The following is a 19,832-nucleotide window of genomic DNA, read 5'->3' on the forward strand; positions in this document are numbered from 1 at the left end:
TCGCCAAGCAGGCCCCCCTAAGCCCGGCGCCCTCGCCAAGCAGGCCCCCCTAAGCCCGGCGCCCTCGCCAAGCAGGCACCCCTAAGCCCGGCGCCCTCGCCAAGCAGGCACCCCTAAGCCCGGCGCCCTCGCCAAGCAGGCACCCCTAAGCCCGGCGCCCTCGCCAAGCAGGCACCCCTAAGCCCGGCGCCCTCGCCAAGCAGGCACCCCTAAGCCCGGCGCCCTCGCCAAGCAGGCCCCCCTAAGCCCGGCGCCCTCGCCAAGCAGGCACCCCTAAGCCCGGCACCATCGCCAAGCAGGCACCCCTAAGCCCGGCGCCCTCGCCAAGCAGGCCCCCCTAAGCCCGGCGCCCTCGCCAAGCAGGCACCCCTAAGCCCGGCACCATCGCCAAGCAGGCACCCCTAAGCCTGGCGCCTTCACCAAGCAGGCACCTTTAAGCCTGGCACCATCGCCAAGCAGGCACCTTTAAGCCTGGCACCATCGCCAAGCAGGCACCCCTAAGCCTGGCTCCTGTACCATGTATGAACCTTGCACCTAGGGCTGGCAGGGGCTTAGGAGCTCCCATGCCAGTAATGACCTATAACCTGAAGGCTCTGCCAGACATGAGCCCTATACCCTGACACCACTCAGCAGCCATACACCCGCGCTGCACACACAGAGAAGCTCTGACCTGACTGGCACGGCGCTCGGGCGGCGGGTATAGGCGGGCAGCAGGCGGACACCTTGTCGCAGTACAAGCCGGGCACCAGCCAGGAGAGCTGCCATGTTGATCGGAACGCACGCCGGCCAAGGACAGGGGAGCACGTGACAGCTGGACACCCTCCACGCGAGGGGAGGGGGGTGGCCGTGACGTCACTACGAAGCCACACCGAAAGCGACAGCTAGATAATACAGCAAGAAAGGAGCGAAGATGGGGCTATGATATTATATATTATGATGAGGTTTATTAGGGGTTTGGAAAGTGTATATTGTGGTCAAGATTGTAGTGTAATAAATGAAACCCTCCTTAGAATAATGGTACAGTCCAGACGGAAAGGAACAACCATGAGCTGTTCCTGGGTTAGAGCAATACGTGATATCGTACTGTCCTCGGTTATCAGTGACAGGACCTGATCTCAGGGAAAGGTGGTGCTGAGAAATTGTGTGGAGAAACCAGGACACATAGGAAATAAGTAATAAAATAAACTTTATTAGCAATGTCTGAAATCGAACAAGCACGAGGAGTTGTTATTTTTTAAGATAAAAAGTAGTCTTAAAACTTTTTAAAAGAAATTGTTTCATACATATGAACCATTATATCACCCTGTAATACCTTAACGGGGTTTGCCCATGGAAGAAAATTCTCAAATTCACACAATAAAGATAATTTTTAACACCTTACTTTACAATTTTATCACTCAGTGATAGTCAGTGTAAGGTTCCTGAGTGCAGGACTCTCTAAGCAGATATTTCATGATCCCTCTGTGCTAGGAGATGCTGTGTGCTGACAATGTGCTTAGATTATCAGGGTACAGGGTTTATTTACACTTTTATTTAGCTTATGAACATTCTAATAGTATCTGACACATAGAAAGAGACACGAGACAGATCAGAGATGAAAGATGTTGAGATCCATGAGATGCATATTACACATGACAATCTCAGCTCTGCTAACACAGCCATAGCGTACACAGCGCTGCTATATACCTCCCTCCCCATCTCTGGGATAAAGATCCTCTCTGCCTGTAGCTTGTAGCTTTACTCTCCTCACAATGTTGTTGTTAGCCGGCAGGAAGTCAGTGTGTGTGTGAGCTCGTCCTGGAATTCAAGGGTGGGGCTAGAGGCAGAGGGCAGCTCAGTGCAGCGTCAGACAGAAGAACAAAATTTCTGCCAACCCTAAATTCAGAAGATCCAGGGTCGGGTCCAGGGGCAACCAAAATTGTATACACCAGGTCTGATAGAGACAGGTTGGAATTATATCTGTGAAATGCTGTTATTTTTTGTTAATAACATGCACAGGACAGGACATGGAGCTAAAACACCTCCCAACATATGTAGGAGAGAAAGAAGGACAAAAGATGCGGTGCGTTTTGAGCAGTGCAGAAAGCTGCTTTTGTCCTAAGCCACACCTTTTTCTCCACCCCTTACCCCACCCTCACACAGTATAATTTCCTCCTTAGTGCCTCCAACTCCCCCTCACATTGTGTTCCTCCGGCTTCCTGAAACATTGTAGCCCCTCTGATATTGTTCCCCCAGCTTTCGCTCATATAGTATTAAAGCCCCCCTTGCAGATCCCCCTCATATTGTGCCCCCCAGAAGTCTCCTGCAAATTATGCCCCCCAGCAATACCCACTTATATTGCCCACTAAGCAGTTTCTCCTCTTATAGTGCCCCCACAGAAGCTCCTCCTCATATTGTGCCCGCCCAGAAGCTCCTACTGTTATTGTGCCCCCCAGCAACTCCCCCTCTTATTGTGCCCCCACAGTAAAATAAGAAACACACATTCTCACCTTTACCCGTTCCACCACAGTAGCTCCTCCTCTCTCCTCTCTTTCTGCTGTATGTAGCAGTGAAGCTGGTGCAACATCCCCCACCGGGGCCTAGCCTTTTCTTAGGGCTTGGAGGCAGCCAGGGCCCAGAATCTCGGAGTGGCTAGCTGTTGCGGCCTAGGCACACTGATGTAATAGTGCTTGGTATGGGGACTGGAGGGCTGACCTACAGCCTGGCAGGTCTCCAGCAGGTGGTGTGTGCAAGAAATATGGAGGGAGAAGCTGATGTACTGGTTCTCTCCGGGGCAACCCCTGAGTGTCCATAATTATGTCCCTGGGTGATGGATGGGAAGCTCTTGGTGGTACAGCCTTATCCAGGGAACAGACGGAGGCAACGTTGTGCAAAATAACTCACGGTTCTTCATTAGAACAACTGCTGGCAAACGGCCAAAACGATCTTGGAACAGATTCCGCATTACTCGAGATTCCGGATTACTGGAGTGGTCATGGAGAGTGGTCCTCAGGAATTGGGTTATCAACCTGGTAGCCGATGAAGGCTGGTATGGAGCTGTGTCCAGTTGTGGAAGCTGCAGCTCTTATCGTGGGTTTAGCTGAGTGTTAGTGCTGATGGTGCACAGACACTTTCTCTCCTCTGTGACAGGATGTGCTCTATAGTGAGAGCTGAGGCCTAAGAGGCCTGGGGTAAGAGCATGAGCTCTCAGTGGTTCTGGAACTCAAGAGACCTCGATCCTAAGAGACCTAGCCCCTCCCTGCCCAGGGGTTTTGTTAACCTGGTCAGGTGGTGGCTGACTCTCCAATCACACACCAGTGTACATGGTGCTATATAATTGGTAGACAAGAATCACATCTACTCCTCTGTTAATGTATTGGCAGGGGTGTTGCACTGGCAATCAGGGATGATTTTATCACATGATGTCATCACTTGCCGGCTCTGCTACACACAGCAGAAGCATAGGAACAGTGATAGTGCAGAGAGCTGCCGCCTCTCTTCACTGTAATCTGCTCTGTCAGTGTCCGGAGGTGATAGCTTCTGTAGGGCGGGAACGAGCACGAAAACCGGGAGTGGATCTGGGATGGTTGGGAAGCATGAAATCAGATCTCAGCTCTCATTTTCTCACAGCAGTTTATAAAATGAAAGCTAAGCTCTGATTGGTTGCCATGAGAAGCTAGACAAGTTTTGCTCTCAGGCACCTCTGATAAATCTAGTATGGGTGGTCCTGCAGTGGTTAAAGTGTGTACTTACTGTACAAACATGACCTCTTGGCAGTATAATTATTTTATATTCAGCCACATACGGTACAGACATAGATTTCCAAAAATACATCACAGTGAGTGCAGATTAACGGGTACCCAACACTTAACCCCTTAATGCTGAAGCCACCATACGTAGTGGTTATAACTTTGGAACGCTTTAACATATCCAAGTGATTTTGAATTTGTTTTCTCGTGACACTTTGTACTTCATGTTAGTTCAAATGCCCCTTACACGCAGGGCCAGATTAAGGTTGGTGGGGGCCCCTGGGCGCAAAATCTGGTGGAGGCCCCCACTGATTGTAGCGTGCACACACGTCCTCCTGCTCACTATCCACTATCCCCGCAGTAACACCGCTACATACAGCCGCCTCGCCTCCAGTAACACAGCTACATACAGCCGCCTCGCCTCCAGTAACACAGCTACATACACCCGCCTCGTCCCCAGTAACACCGCTACATACAGCCGCCTCATCCCCAGTAACACAGCTACATACAGCCGCCTCATCCCCAGTAACAGAGCTACATACAGCCGCCTCATCCCCAGTAACACAGCTACATACAGCCGCCTCATCCCCAGTAACACAGCTACATACAGCCGCCTCACCCCTAGTAACACAGCTACATACAGCCGCCTCCCCCCCAGTAACACAGCTACACACAGCCGCCTCATCCCCAGTAACACAGCTACACACAGCCACCTAGCCCCCAGTAACACAGCTACACACTGCCGCCTAGCCCCCAGTAACACAGCTACACACAGCCGCCTCATCCCCAGTAACACAGCTACATAGAGCCGCCTCATCCCCAGCAACACCGCTACATACAGCCGCCTCATCCCCAGTAACACAGCTACATAGAGCCGCCTCATCCCCAGTAACACAGCTACATACAGCCGCCTCATCCCCAGCAACACCGCTACATACAGCCACCTCATCCCCAATAACACAGCTACATACAGCCGCCTCACCCCCAGTAACACAGCTATATACAGCCGCCTCACCCCCAGTAACACCGCTACATACAGCCACCTCATCCCCAGTAACACAGCTACATACAGCCGCCTCATCCCCAGTAACACAGCTACATACACCCGCCTCATCCCCAGGAACACAGCTACATACACCCGCCTCACCCCCAGTAACACAGCTACATACAGCCCCCTCGCCCCCAGTAACACAGCTACATACAGCCGCCTCGTCCCCAGTAACACCGCTACATACAACCGCCTCACCCCCAGTAACACAGCTACATACAGCCGCTTCATCCCCAGTAACACAGCTACATACAGTCGCCTCATCCCCAGTAACACAGCTACATACAGCCGCCTCACCCCCAGTAACACAGCTACATACAGCCGCCTCACCCCCAGTAACACAGCTACATACAGCCGCCTCATCCCCAGTAAAACAGCTACATATAGCCGCCTCCTCCCCAGTAACACAGCTACATACAGCCGCCTCGCCCCCAGTAACACCGCTACATACAGTCATCTCGCCCCCAGTAACACAGCTACATACAGCCGCCTCGCCCCCAGTAACACAGCTACATACAGCTGCCTCACCCCCCAGTAACACAGCTACATACAGCCGCCTCGCGCCAGTAACACAGCTACATACAGCCGCCTCGCCCCAGTAACACAGCTACATATAGCCACCTCATCCCCAGTAACACAGCTACATACAGCCGCCTCACCCCCAGTAACACAGCTACATACAGCCACCTCATCCCCAGTAACACAGCTACATACAGCCACCTCATCCCCAGTAACACAGCCACATACAGCCCCCTCGCCCCCAGTAACACAGCTACATACAGCCCCCTCACCCCCAGTAACACAGCTACATACAGCCGCCTCGCCCCCAGTAACACAGCAACATACAGCCGCCTCGCCCCCAGTAACACAGCTACTCACAGCCGCCTCGCCCCCCTGTAACACATCTTTATATCTACCTTCACCGCTACCAGATATGCAGTCCCATGTAACATACACCTCAGCCCGCACAGCAACACACACACACATTCACTATATAGAGCATATACATAGCATATATAAAAACACACATCATATATACATATATTTAAAGGTGCACCTATATATGTGCATATAAATTTATACAGTACAGACGGTCACCTACTTAAGAACACTCGACTTACATACGACTCCTAGTTACAAACGGACCTCTGGATATTGGTAATTTATTGTACTTTAGTCCTAGGCTACAATGATCAGCTATAACAGTTATCACAGGTGTCTGCAATGAAGCTTTATTGTTAATCCTGGTTCTTATGACAACCCAACATTTTTAAAATACTATTGTCACAGATTCCAAAAAAGTTCTGGCTGGGATTACAATGATAAAGTATACAGTTCCGACTTACATACAAACTAAACTTAAGAACAAACCTACAGACCCTATCTTGTATGTAACCCGGGGACTGCCTGTATATGCATCTATGCATATATCCACAGCATATACATATATACACAGTATAAACATATATGCACAGTATATACATATATACACAGTAGATGCATATATACACATATATACACAGTATATACATATTTAGGGCTCATTCACACGGCCGTCTGGGGGGACGTACATGCGGCGGCAAATTTGCGGTCTCATATACGTCCCCATAGAGGGCAATGGCGGCCCGGCAGCGGTACAGTGCCACACATGTGTGGCACCAATCCGTGCCATACATTGCAGAAAGATAGAGCATGCTCTATCTTTTTGCGTGTGTGTGGCCGCTCAACGCTTTTTTCTAGGAAGAGAGGAGGGATCACCTCCTCCTCCTCTCCAGCACATGGCGGTGCCCGCATGTTGGGCATACCTCGTGTGAATGTACCCATACACAGTAGATACACAGTATATACACATTTACACAGTATATACACGTATATACAGTAGATGCATACATACACATATACACACATTTACGCAGTATATACACATATATACACGTATATAGTCGATGCATACATACACATATACACACATTTACACAGTATATACACATATATACACGTATATACAGTCGATGCATGCATACACATATACACACATTTACACAGTATATACACATATATACACGTATATACAGTCGATGCATGCATACACATATACACACATTTACACAGTATATACATGTATATACAGTCGATGCATACATACACATATACACACATTTACACAGTATATACACGTATACACGTATATACAGTCGATGCATACATACACATATACACACATTTACACAGTATATACACGTATATACAGTCGATGCATACATACACATATACACACATTTACACAGTATATACATGTATATACAGTCGATGCATACATACACATATACACACATTTACACAGTATATACACGTATATACAGTCGATGCATACATACACATATACACACATTTACACATTATACACGTATATACAGTCGATGCATACATACACATATACACACATTTACACAGTATATACACGTATATAAAGTCGATGCATACATACACATATACACACATTTACACAGTATATACACGTATATACAGTCGATGCATGCATACACATATACACACATTTACACAGTATATACACGTATATACAGTCGATGCATACATACACATATACACACATTTACACAGTATATACACTTATATACAGTCGATGCATACATACACATATACACACATTTACACAGTATATACACTTATATACAGTCGATGCATACATACACATATACACACATTTACACAGTATATACACTTATATACAGTCAATGCATACATACACATATACACACATTTACACAGTATATACACGTATATACAGTAGATGCATATGTACCCAGTATATACACATATATATAGTAGATGCATATATACACAGTATATACACATATATTCAGTAGATGCATATATACACAGTATATACACATATATACAGTAGATACATATATACACATTATATACACATATATACAGTAGATGCATATATACACATAATATACATATATACAGTAAATGCATATATACACATAATATACATTATATATACACACAAATACATATTTATATACTTACCTTTAAGGGTTACTGGCCACAGCGTCAGGCGGGTGTTCGAGCCGGTGGGGGGTCTTGCAGGTGCTTGTTCGGCCGGGGGGGGGGGGCGCGGGTGCATTTTTCAGACGGGGGAAGCTGGGGAGGGCGGGTGCTCTTTCGGGCGAGGGGCGGCAGGGTTGCTTGTTCGGCGGAGGTGGGGCGGCGCAGGTGCTTTTTCCAGCCAGGGGGGGGGGATGGGCGGACGGAGAGAATTGCGGAGGGCAGGTGCTTTTTCCAGCGGGGGGGGGGTTGGGGTTGTGACGGAGGGAGTTGCGGAGGGCGTTTTTTGGGCGGGGGGCGGCGGGAGTACTAACATTGTAGCGCAGGTGGATGGGCAGGCGTGTTGGCGGTCGACTGTGCAGTGGGCGTGCAGCTCGGCCTTGCAGGGGGATGGACGGGGGGCGGTAGGCTCGGACATGGAGGCGGGTGGGGAGGAGGTGACCTATGCCGTGGAGGCGGGCAGTTGGAAGTCACCTGTGGCGGGGGGCAGCCGGGCTTCAGGGAGGTGGCGGCACAGGAGTTGAGCCGCGGGGGTGCAAACTGGTGGAGGCCCCCTGGGGGGGCAAGATGGTGGGGGCCCCGGGGCTAGAGCCCCGTGAGCCCCGCCTATAATCCGGCCCTGCTTACACGCCATGGTCAAGCGGAGTGTAAGGGACATGTGGGATTGGGCCAAACCAGTCTATGTATTCTAGAAGGAACAGATTCCCACTGTTCTGACCTGGCTGGGTCTCTTCAGTACATTGTGGGGAACTGCTTTGGCTAATCCTATGATACTTTCTAATCTTATCTACACTTTAACTAATATGCTAACTTTCGGCAGAGGTTACCCGGGTGTGGAGTAGCTACTCCACGCTGCAGGAACCTCTGCTGTCTCTTCCACCTGCGCGTTCTATTCGTGCTTCTGTCGCTCCGCTGGCTCCTTGAGAGCTCTATGAATGTTCTGTAGTTCGGAATTTAAGTCCGCACATACACATATTGGGGCTTATTTACGAATGGTCCCGCAGCTGCATTTCCGTTGAGTTTTTTTATGTTTTGGGGGATTGCGCCACTGGGATCGCACACGATCGGATTTAGTCGCAATTGCGTCGGCTGACATACGACACAAATTGGGTCCGGGACGTCGCCCTATCCGACGGATTCTGGCAAACTGCAGGATTTAAGTTAAAAATTTTGTTGCAAGCCATGCACGTACATGCACCGGGAGGAAGAAGGTGAACTCCATCAGACCTGAGCGGGGAAGCGACACATGCAGGATATTGGCACAGCGCCTTATCGGATCTCCTCCGGCCCGGGTATGCCGAAGCTACTGTGCATGCGCAGAGCTCCGAAGGACCCTGTATAGCAACAGAAGCGCTGGTAGGAGGGACAGCAGAGGCTACTGGGCAGAAAGAGGAAGTAGCTGAGTACACTGATATCTATTTTTTTTTGTAAAAGAATGGGGCACATTTACTTACAGTAGAGTCACTGGAGTTCACTAAAAGTGCATTGTCCGTCTGTCCGACAGAGTTCACCATCTTTTTTTATGGTGCACCTTTAACCTCTTAACGACCTGGCCCTTTTTTGTTTTTTCTATTTCCATTTTTCACTCCCCACCTTGAAAAACCTAGAACTTTTTTAATTTTTACACGTAAAGAGCTCTGCGATGGCTTGTTTTCTGCGTAACAAATTGCACTTCATAGTGGTGGTATTGAATATTCCATGCCGTGTACTGGGAAGCAGGAAGAAAATTCCAAATGCAGTGAAAATGGGGAAAAAACGCATTTGCGTCGTTTTCTTGTGGGCTTGGATATTACGGCTTTCACTGAGCGCCCCAAATGACAGGTCTACTTTATTCTTTGAGTCGGTACGATCACGGATATACCAAATTTGTATAGGTTTTATAATGTTTTCATACATTTACGAAAATTAAAACCTCTTGTACAAAAGAAATTTTTTTGATTTTGCCATCTTCTGGCGCCAATGACTTTTTCATACTTTGTTGTACAGAGCTGTGGGTGGTGTCAATTTGTGCGACTTTTGATGTCGTTTTCAATGCTACAACTTTTTAGGATGGTACGACCTTTTGATTTTCTATTTTTCAAAATGGCAAAAAAGTGCCATTTTCGAATTTGGGCGCTATTTTCCATAACGGGGTTAAATGCAGTAAAAAAACGTTCTTATATTTTGATAGATCCGACATTTCGCATGCCACAATACCTAATGTGTTTATGATTTTTACTGTTTATTTATATTTATATCAGTTCTATACAGAGTATACAGAGTATACAGAGTATGCCAATTATTCTCTAAAATGAAAGTGTAGGATGGTGTTGAGCTTCAAGGAAACTGCTCCTGGTGCACTCATTTTCATAGAGATAAAAACTTAATTTTCTCCACAACGACAAATTACTGGCATACAGGAAAGGTATGTCTGGAAAGCTTATGAGTTGCCCTACACAATGGGGCTTATTCACTAAGGGTCCGCGGGACCGCAATCCTGTTGGGTTTCGCAAATATTTCCGATGTGCGCCGAATTGCCCAGGGTTTTTGGTAGATGCGATCGGATTGTGGCGCATTGGCGCCGGCATGCACGCAACACAAATTGGGAGGCATGGCCGTCGGACAACCCGACGGATTCGGACAAACAGCGTAATTTAAAAAAGAATTGTGTTGCAAGATCAGCACTCACATGAACCGGGAAGAAGCAGGGGAACTCTGGCGGACCTTAGCGCAGAAACAACAGATGCAGGAACTCGGGCGCACGGGTTTAGTGAATCGCACCAGACCCGAATCCAAGTCGGACAACGCGCTGCGAGATCGCAACGGGATCGGGTAAGTAAATCTGCCCCATTGTTATACCTTTTTGTGCAGTGATTTCAGAGGTGGCGGACTCCCTTTAAAGGAAACCTACCACTTGTAGTGGCAGGTTTCCGATGGCAATACCGAGCACCAGCTCAGGGTGAGCTGGTGCCGGAGCTCATTTTAGTTAGTGTTTTAAACCGCGGTATCGCGGTTTAAAACACTTTTTAAACTTTATAGCCGGCGCAGGGAGGTACGCGCTCGGCGCTTACCATGCGCACGGCTCTCCTTCACTTCCTATGTAGTCGCGCGCATGGTAAGCGCCGAGCGCGTACCTGCCTGCGCCGGCTATAAAGTTTAAAAAGTGTTTTAAACCGCGATACCGCGGTTTAAAACACTAACTAAAATGAGCTCCGGCACCAGCTCACCCTGAGCTGGTGCTCGGTATTGCCATCGGAAACCTGCCACTACAAGTGGTAGGTTTCCTTTAAGTGGGTCTGTCTATATACAGGCAGTACAAGATAGGTTCCATAGGTTTGTTCTTAAGTTGAATTAGTATGTACGTCAAACCTATATATTTTATAATTGTAATTCTGGGACTATAGTAAAGCATCCAGAGACTTCACCAGAGGTCTCAGTGGACTAGGGGTCGTCTGTAAATCGGGAGTCCTTAAGTAGAGGACTGGCTGTATACTGTATATATATTTTTAAATACAGGCGGTCCCCTGGTTACGTACAAGATAGGGTCCATGTTTATTTTATAATTGTAGATCCAGACAAAAAAAAATTTTTCCCCAGTGACAATTGGAGTTTCAAATTTTTTTTTTGCTATAATGGGACCAAGGATTATCAATAAAGCTTCATTACAGACGCCTTACAGCTGATCATTGCAGCCTGAGACTATAGTAACATCCAGAGACTCCACCAGAGGTCACAGTGGGCAGAGGGGTCTGTCTTTAACTAGGGGTCGTCTGTAAGTCGGGTGTCCTTATGTAGGGCAAAAAAAAAATGTATAGAAAAAAAAATTCAAAAAAAAAATATTCAAAAAAAATTCAGCGGATACATCCACTTTCTTCTCAACTTTTTGACTTCCTTAAAACAATTCCCAGTCCCCTCTTCTCATCAAGTTGAGTTCACGTTTCCATCACGCAGCAGCCAGCGCGGAATAGTTAAGTCTCCCGTTAACCAACATTATAATTATGAGCAGAGTACGACAAAGACAGACATATTTGGTCATGAGAAGCTTTTTATCTGCCGCGCGGTGACACGTAACATTACATGTTGTCTTATACTTGATTATTATTATTTTAAATGCATTATTTAAATCATCCTGGTGAAGGGGAAGGTAGTCTGCGCTATGCAATTATCTGTCTAAAGCTGACATTTTACAGAGCTTTTAGAAAAAAAAAAAAGACTTTTATTGTTCTCCAAACAACTTTGCTTTAAAAGTTTTTTTTTTTTTCCCATTCCTAATTCTGTGGGCTTTTAATAGCATGCTATTATTTATCAGCATTAAGCTTTTATCCATTCCGTTCTAGCTAAATATGGGTATGGGTCCCATAGAGAAATCACTTTGATATTCTGCCGCTCGTAGAAGAGATCCCCGTGTTCCGTTTACGGAATTGTAGATAGAATCTTGTTGTATCCTTTTTTGATTGAATGTATAGAACCGTATAATGTACCATAAATACTCAAGTATAAGCCTAGTTTTTCAGCACAAAAAAAATGTGCTGAAAACCCAAACTCGGTTTATACTCGAGTAAAAAAAAATTATACATTTTACCAGGTTTTTGTGGTAAAATTAGGGGCTTCGGTTTATACAGGCAGTCCCCGGGTTACATACAAGATAGGGTCTGTAGGTTTGTTCTTAAGTTGAATTTGTAGGTCAGTCGGAACTGTATATTTTATCATTGTAATCCCAGCCAGAACTTTTTTGGTCTCTGTGACAATTGGATTTTAAAAATGTTGGGTCGTCATAAGAACCAGGATAAACACTAAAACTTCATTACAGACGCCTGTGATAACTGTTATAGCTGATTATTGTAGCCTAAGGCTAAAGTACAGTAAATTAGCAATATCCAGAGGTCCGTTTGTAACTAGGGGTCGTATGTATAAGCTGTACTTGGGTCAGCTTATACTCGAGTATATATATACGGTAACTGGTAAGTACAATCCCCCCCCCAGACGTGATTGTTTCTGGAGGTATCCATGTGATATCTCGAGGCTTCTACTACACAGTGGGAATGAGCCACTTAGCCACAATGTCCCCCTCGGAGTATCCGTCCTGTCTGCCAAGCAGTCAATAGACATTTAAGTGTCGCAGGTTTTCGATGTGATTCTTCTTCAGATTTTACAATGTGCCAGCATATTTCGAAGACAAGACTTAGCAGACAGTTAGAGGTCTTCTCAAGGGTTGACGTAATCCCTGCCAATACATGTATTTAGTCCAAAGACAACAAAGGGCATTGGCACCTGATGTCTTGTTTACATGGTGGTGTTCAGAGCCGGTCTTAGATGTTGCTGCCTCTAGCGATATGGTGTCTGGTCATACAGATAACTATACCATACAGCAGGGGTCAGGAACCTTTTTGGCTGAGAGAGCCATGAACGCCGCATATTTTAAAATGTTATTCCATAAGAGCCGTAGCATATGCACATGCCCCACAGTAGATTGCTAGCGGATTGCAGGCACACCCGTGCCCCTCTCCGTGGCGGCGCCCCTTTCCGTGCTCACTCATCCCACCACTTTCCGGCTTCTGTCCCGCTTGGCCAGCACGCGCTCCTGCACACGCGGATTTAAAGGGCCAGTGCGCTGATTGGTGCCACCCACTTCCTGGGTTCCTATAAAGACTGGCAGCTATTAGATTGGTAGCCATAGCACATGTCCCCCAGTATATAGGTAGCCACAGCACACACCCAAGTATATAGGTAGCCATACTCTAATTAGAGAGGTAGCCACAGCACATACTCCCAGTAGGGAGGTAGCCACACCAGATACTCCCAGTATATAGGTAACCACAGCACATGCCCCCAAGTAGATAGATAGCCACAGCACATGCCCCCCATTAGATAGGTAGCCACAGCACATGCCCCCCAGTAGATAGGTAGTCACAAAAAAAAAAGAATATTCACTTACCAGCGCTCCCTGCGGCCAGCTCCTCATCGCTCCCACGCTCTTCTCTTTGACCCAGGCTTAGACAATGGCGGCGATGGCACCTGGGTCGTACAAAGGACGTGGGCAGCGGTAACATTGCTGCCTGTGTCCAGTGATTAGTCTAAGAGACACAGCAGCAGCCATCACTAGTTATTAAAGATCTGTCTGAGAGCCAGATACAGCCAACAAAAGAGCCACATCTGGCTCCCGAGCCATAGGTTCCCTACCCCTGCCATACAGTAATTAATATGAGAGCTTACAGTCTATGAGGACGAGGGGGTGACACAAGAGCTTGCAGTCTATGAGGATGAGGGGGTGAAACAAGAGCTTACAGTCTATGAGGATGAGGGGGTGACACAAGAGCTTACAGTCTATGAGGATGAGGGGGTGGCACAAGAGCTTACAGTCTATGAGGATGAGGGGGTGACACAAGAGATTACAGTCTATGAGGATGAGGGGGTGACACAAGAGCTTACAGTCTATGAGGATGAGGGGGTGACACAAGAGCTTACAGTCTATGAGGATGAGGGGGTGACACAAGAGATTACAGTCTATGAGGGTGAGGAGGTGACACAAGAGCTTACAGTCTATGAGGATGAGGGGGTGACACAAGAGCTTACAGTCTATGAGGATGAGGGGGTGACACAAGAGCTTACAGTCTATGAGGATGAGGGGGTGACACAAGAGCTTACAGTCTATGAGGATGAGGGGGTGACACAAGAGCTTACAGTCTATGAGGATGAGGGGGTGACACAAGAGCTAATAGTCTATGAGGATGAGGGGGTGACACAAGAGCTTATAGTCTATGAGGATGAGGGGGTGACACAAGAGATTACAGTCTATGAGGATGAGGGGGTGACACAAGAGCTTACAGTCTATGAGGATGAGGGGGTGACAAAGAGCTTACAGTCTATGAGGATGAGGGGGTGACACAAAAGCTTAGAGTCTATGAGGATGAGGGGGTGACACAAGAGCTTACAGTCTATGAGGATGAGGGGGTGACACAAGAGCTTACAGTCTATAAGGATGAGGGGGGTGACACAAGAGCTTACAGTCTATGAGGATGAGGGGGTGACACAAAAGCTTACAGTCTATGAGGATGAGGGGGTGACACAAGAGCTTACAGTCTATGAGGATGAGAGGTGACACAAGAGCTTACAGTCTATGAGGATGAGAGGGTGACAGAAGAGCTTACAGTATATGAGGATGAGGGGGTGACAGAAGAGCTTACAGTATATGAGGATGAGGGGGTGACACAAGAGCTTACAGTCTATAAGGATGAGGGGGGTGACACAAGAGCTTACAGTCTCTGAGGATGAGGAGGTGACACAAGAGCTTACAGTCTATGAGGATGAGGGGGTGACACAAGAGCTTAGAGTCTATGAGGATGAGGTGGACACAAGAGCTCACAGTCTATGAGGATGAGGTGTGACACAAGAGCTTACAGTCTATGAGGATGAGAGGTGACACAAGAGCTTACAGTCTATGAGGATGAGAGGTGACACAAGAGCTTACAGTCTATGAGGATGAGAGGTGACACAAGAGCTTACAGTCTATGAGGATGAGAGGTGACACAAGAGCTTATAGTCTATGAGGATGAGGGGATGACACAAGAGCTTACAGTCTATGAGGATGAGGGGTTACACAAGAGCTTACAGTCTATGAGGATGAGAGGGTGACACAAGAGCTTACAGTATATGAGGATGAGGGGGTGACACAAGAGCTTACAGTCTATGAGGATGAGGGGGTGACACAAGAGCTTACAGTATATGAGGATGAGGGGTGACACTAGAGGAGAACTTGGTGTTTGCCGGATAACAGACAGTAGCAGCTGTACTGTCAAAATTTCATTTTTTTTTAATAGATAAAAATATACATATTTTTTTAGGAAAGTTCAGATGTGTTAATTAACAGCCCTGACCTTTGATACAAGACCAGATCCTCACAGGGTACCGTCTACTCTAAGAGGAATTAGTCCAGCTTCATCTATTTCCCTTCTTATTGGTATTCACTTGGGATTTACCTGTAGGACTCTGGTTATCTTGATAACACTTCTACTTTGAACTGATTTCTTCCAACCTCAGCAATTAGAGGCACCAATATGTCAATTATCCACCTCCTGTAACGTTCTGACATTTGATACCGGGCCATTATCGAAAATAGCATCTTCCTATAAAAACTCCAGAGGTATAATCATCACCAGGAGGTCTACATTCCACAAGAACATTTCTCTATCTTATGCATTCATCTATTTTCCAATTACCTTAAGTATATTAAATCTTTGTAGGTATAATCCTGGAAATTATGGGGTAAAAAAATAAAAACTGTGAAATGTAAAGATGTATGGGAGTAAAATTTACACCTGCTTGTTAAAAAAAAGTGGTTATCTCCATGTATATTATTGCTTGGAAATTCCTAAAAGATGCTTTTGGTGCACCTCATTTATGGACTTTATGAGGACTTCTAGAAAATATAAGATCGGGATATACCACCCACCCACACTGGACAACGGATACATAATTATTTGGGAAATTATTTTTAAAATTTTGCACCAATTTTCCACTGTGGGTAATGGTAGTTTCGGCTCAGTTGGTCGGTCTCACCTTAAATGTAAAATTTTTAAGTCTCCCCCTAAACAGTCATCATAAAAAATCTGATCACACAACAACTTTTCTCATTTATTGGCTTAACTGTGGCACCTTAACATAGGTGGGCTATTGGAAATGAACATTCATAAGAATTGAAGATCTTGAAAAGGGCTCAATGATCTGTTCCTTGAAAGAGTTTTAAGTCTATACCACATCTTTTTGAGTCTATTGTACTAGATACTCATTATAGGGAATCTGTCATCAGGTAGGTAATTTCTACCTGATGACAGGTTCCAACAGCCTCTCTGATGCTGGTTTTTAAATGCCTTTGTTGCAATTTAGACTAGAGTAAATTTTTACAAAAAGTTAAAGGGGTTGTCCAACAGCATAAAAAAACCTATTGGTGGCCGGGGGGCTGGTTAAAAAAAAAAAATCACTTACCTTTGCGGTCCCTCTCGGTGTATCGCGCTGCCATCTCTCTGGTATGTGCTCTATGTAAAAAAACAGGGGCATGGAAGCCGCGCTGCGTTCAGCTTCCATCCAGCCGAGGTGGCCGGCTATGCCCACCAGTCCCGCATTATATGACGTGGCTGGCCACTTTGCGGTGCGGCCACCAATAGGTTTTTTTACTCAGGAACAGGGCCGGCGCTATGGGTAGGCAAAGGTGGCAATTGCCCAGGGCCCCAGGGAGAAAGGGGAGAATCTCTTCTTTCAAATGAATCTTGAATTGTGTTTCTAGGTGCTATGGATCCAGAGATATTCAGGTTTAAAGTGAGAATATCAGGTGCCATTTTTATATATAAATATCTCCGTTTTCCTACATTTTAGAAACACAAATTTAGATTCATATAAAAGAGGAGACTCTTCTTTCATAGGAAAAAGGAGTGAGGTTCTATGTGTCACATAACCAGAGATACAGCCCCCTGAAGTGTCTCCCCCAGCTCCAGATTCTTAGCCATCAGGCTACGGGAGCATTTGCTGCACACAGGAGCTGCTGCACCTCACAGATAATGGAAATATTCACTTTATATGTTACTACATTTTGAGAAGGGATAATATCAACTAATATTCATGTTTTTAACCCTTCTCTATGCAAATCTAAGAACACACTTTGGGCCACATGTTTTTGCGCCTTTTCATTCAGGCGCACCGTTTTTGTTCCATTTTTGCAACTAAATGCCAAACTAGCTGCGCAGCAAAAATAACCAGCTTTCCCTCATTTATCCTAGCAATCCAGATGTTTTGATGCGCCTAATGATATTCATCACTTGCGACTTTTCATTTAGGCGCAAAAAGCGGGCGCAAAAACACTCCAGCCCGAAGCTGGCGTTAACTGAGAAGAAAGCACTGAGCCCCTTTGCAGAACAGCTAAGGGTACATTCACACAGCGGCCCCTCCTCCCTCCATAGAGAATAGTGGCGCACGGCCGCACACACGCCAAAAGATAGAGCATGCTCTATCTTTTTGCGGTGTGCGGGCCGGATCGGTGCCACACATGTATCTGCGCCGCGCCGCTATTGCTGTCTATGGGGACGTACATGCGGCCGCATGTACGTCCCCGCAGACGGCCATGTGAATGTGCCCTAATTTCTAGCAGCAGAGCTCATCCAGACACTGCAGACACTAGAACAGATCATACAGACATGAGATACTCTGCAGACACTAGTACAGATAATACAGACATGAGATACTCTGCAGACAGGAGCTGCAGACTCTATTTACAGTTCATCACCTTCTATTTACAAAACATTCTGCAGAATCCTGAGCTCAAAGCAAGAGAGAAGAGAACGTTACAGAATGTTGCACATAGTACTGACAAGGGTCCCCCATGTAATTCTGCACAGTATCACCAGTGTATCTGAGGGGGATACTGTGCAGAATTACAGGGGTGCAGCAGGAGACCAGCACTGGGGGATCCCCTCCAGGAGAAGCCTCTGCTGAGGAGGTCACTGGGTGCTGGGTGTCACACACCTGGGTGCTGCTGTGAGTGTTATTTTCATTCTGGGATGTGGGAGAAGCAGAGAGGAGCTTGTAGCAGGATGACATGTATTTGCCCGAATCTAACATTACGCCTAAACTGCGCCAAAATTGTGCCTAAACCATACCTCCCAACATTTGTGAAAGGGAAAGAGGGACAAAATGGCGGCACGCGTAGCGTGCCGCGGCGATCCCCCTAAGCCACACCCCCAATCACTCCCTGGCCACGCCCCAAATTTTAGCCATATTAAAATAATAAAAATCATCTCAATAAAAAAAAAAAAAATATATCCTCATTGGGATTTAAACCCAGAACCTGCAGTGTCCATATACAATAACAACACAGCGCCCCAACCCACTGAGCTATAGCCTCTGTGATTAACCAGGTGGAGAATTTTGGTAACTAAGAACTATGTCTATTGTTACACTGTGACACAGATTTACTGCCTTGATATATAGGGAGGGATCTTCTCAGAGGTTATTGTAATTATTGAGACTATTATTATTATTATGGAGATGATTATTATTATTTTTACTATTATTAATAATCATCTCCATAATAATAAAAATAATACAATTTATAATAATAATAATAGTCTGAATAATTACAATAATAACCTCTGAGAAGATCCCTCTCTATATATCAGTGCATTAGTCTGTATCACAGTGTAACACTGGCTGATAACATGTCTTACTTACCAGAAATCCTTAGCTCTGTATCACTGGGCTTATAGCTCAGTTAGTTCAGCTTCTGTCTATGGTGCAGAGGGTCCCAGGTTCGAATCTCAACCTGGCCAAAACTTTATGTAATTTAATTATATAAAGAGCTTGTGTCTGGGGAAGACCTGGAGACCATGTATGGACAGATGCTGATCTGACCTGATGACGTGGTCCCTGCTCTCTCTGCCAAGCTGACACTTCTCTGAAAAGGATTCCCTGCCCGATGTCTGCTCTGGGGAACCCTAGGAGATGCAGTGACCATATATGGACAGATGCTGATCTGAAGCTGATGACGTGGTCCCTGCTCTCCACTAAGCCCGACACTTCTCTGAAAAGGATTCCCTCCCGATGTCTGCTCTGGGGAACCCTAGGAGATGCAGTGACCATATATGGAGAGATACTGATCTGAACCTGATGACGTGGTCCCTGCTCTCCGCTAAGCCTGACACTTCTCTGAAAAGGATTCCCTCCCGATGTCTGTAGAAGCCATTCTGTACTGTGAGTTCAAACTTTCAAAGTATTTACTATGCGGACACAGCGCCGGGACACAGCGGGAACTGGAAAGTCCCGTCAAAATCGGGACGGTTGGGAGCTATGCCTAAACTGTGTTAAAGTAAAGTGATTAATAAGAGGCAGGAAATTAACTTATCACAGATGGTTGTAGCTTGTGATAATTCTGGAAAACAGTGCGCCAGAATTTAGGCGCAACTACTACACTTAGGCACACAAAAGTGATAAATGTGGCCCATTCTCTCTTATTC

At 46.3% G+C, this 19,832-nt stretch overlaps 1 protein-coding gene across 1 annotated transcript in view; it reads right to left on the reverse strand.

The window, feature by feature from the left end:
- Positions 1 to 820, reverse strand: part of LRPPRC (leucine rich pentatricopeptide repeat containing) — a 101,520-nt gene extending 100,700 nt beyond the window's left edge. Inside the window, exon 1 of the mRNA XM_072140266.1 lies at positions 671 to 820. Coding sequence (XP_071996367.1) covers positions 671 to 765 — 95 coding nt within the window. The 5' untranslated portion in view covers positions 766 to 820. The remainder of the gene's footprint in view (positions 1 to 670) is intronic.
- Between the last annotated feature and the right edge of the window lie 19,012 nt (positions 821 to 19,832).

Source organism: Engystomops pustulosus, chromosome 3 (genome assembly GCF_040894005.1).
Source record: "Engystomops pustulosus chromosome 3, aEngPut4.maternal, whole genome shotgun sequence".
Lineage (NCBI taxonomy): Eukaryota > Metazoa > Chordata > Amphibia > Anura > Leptodactylidae > Engystomops > Engystomops pustulosus.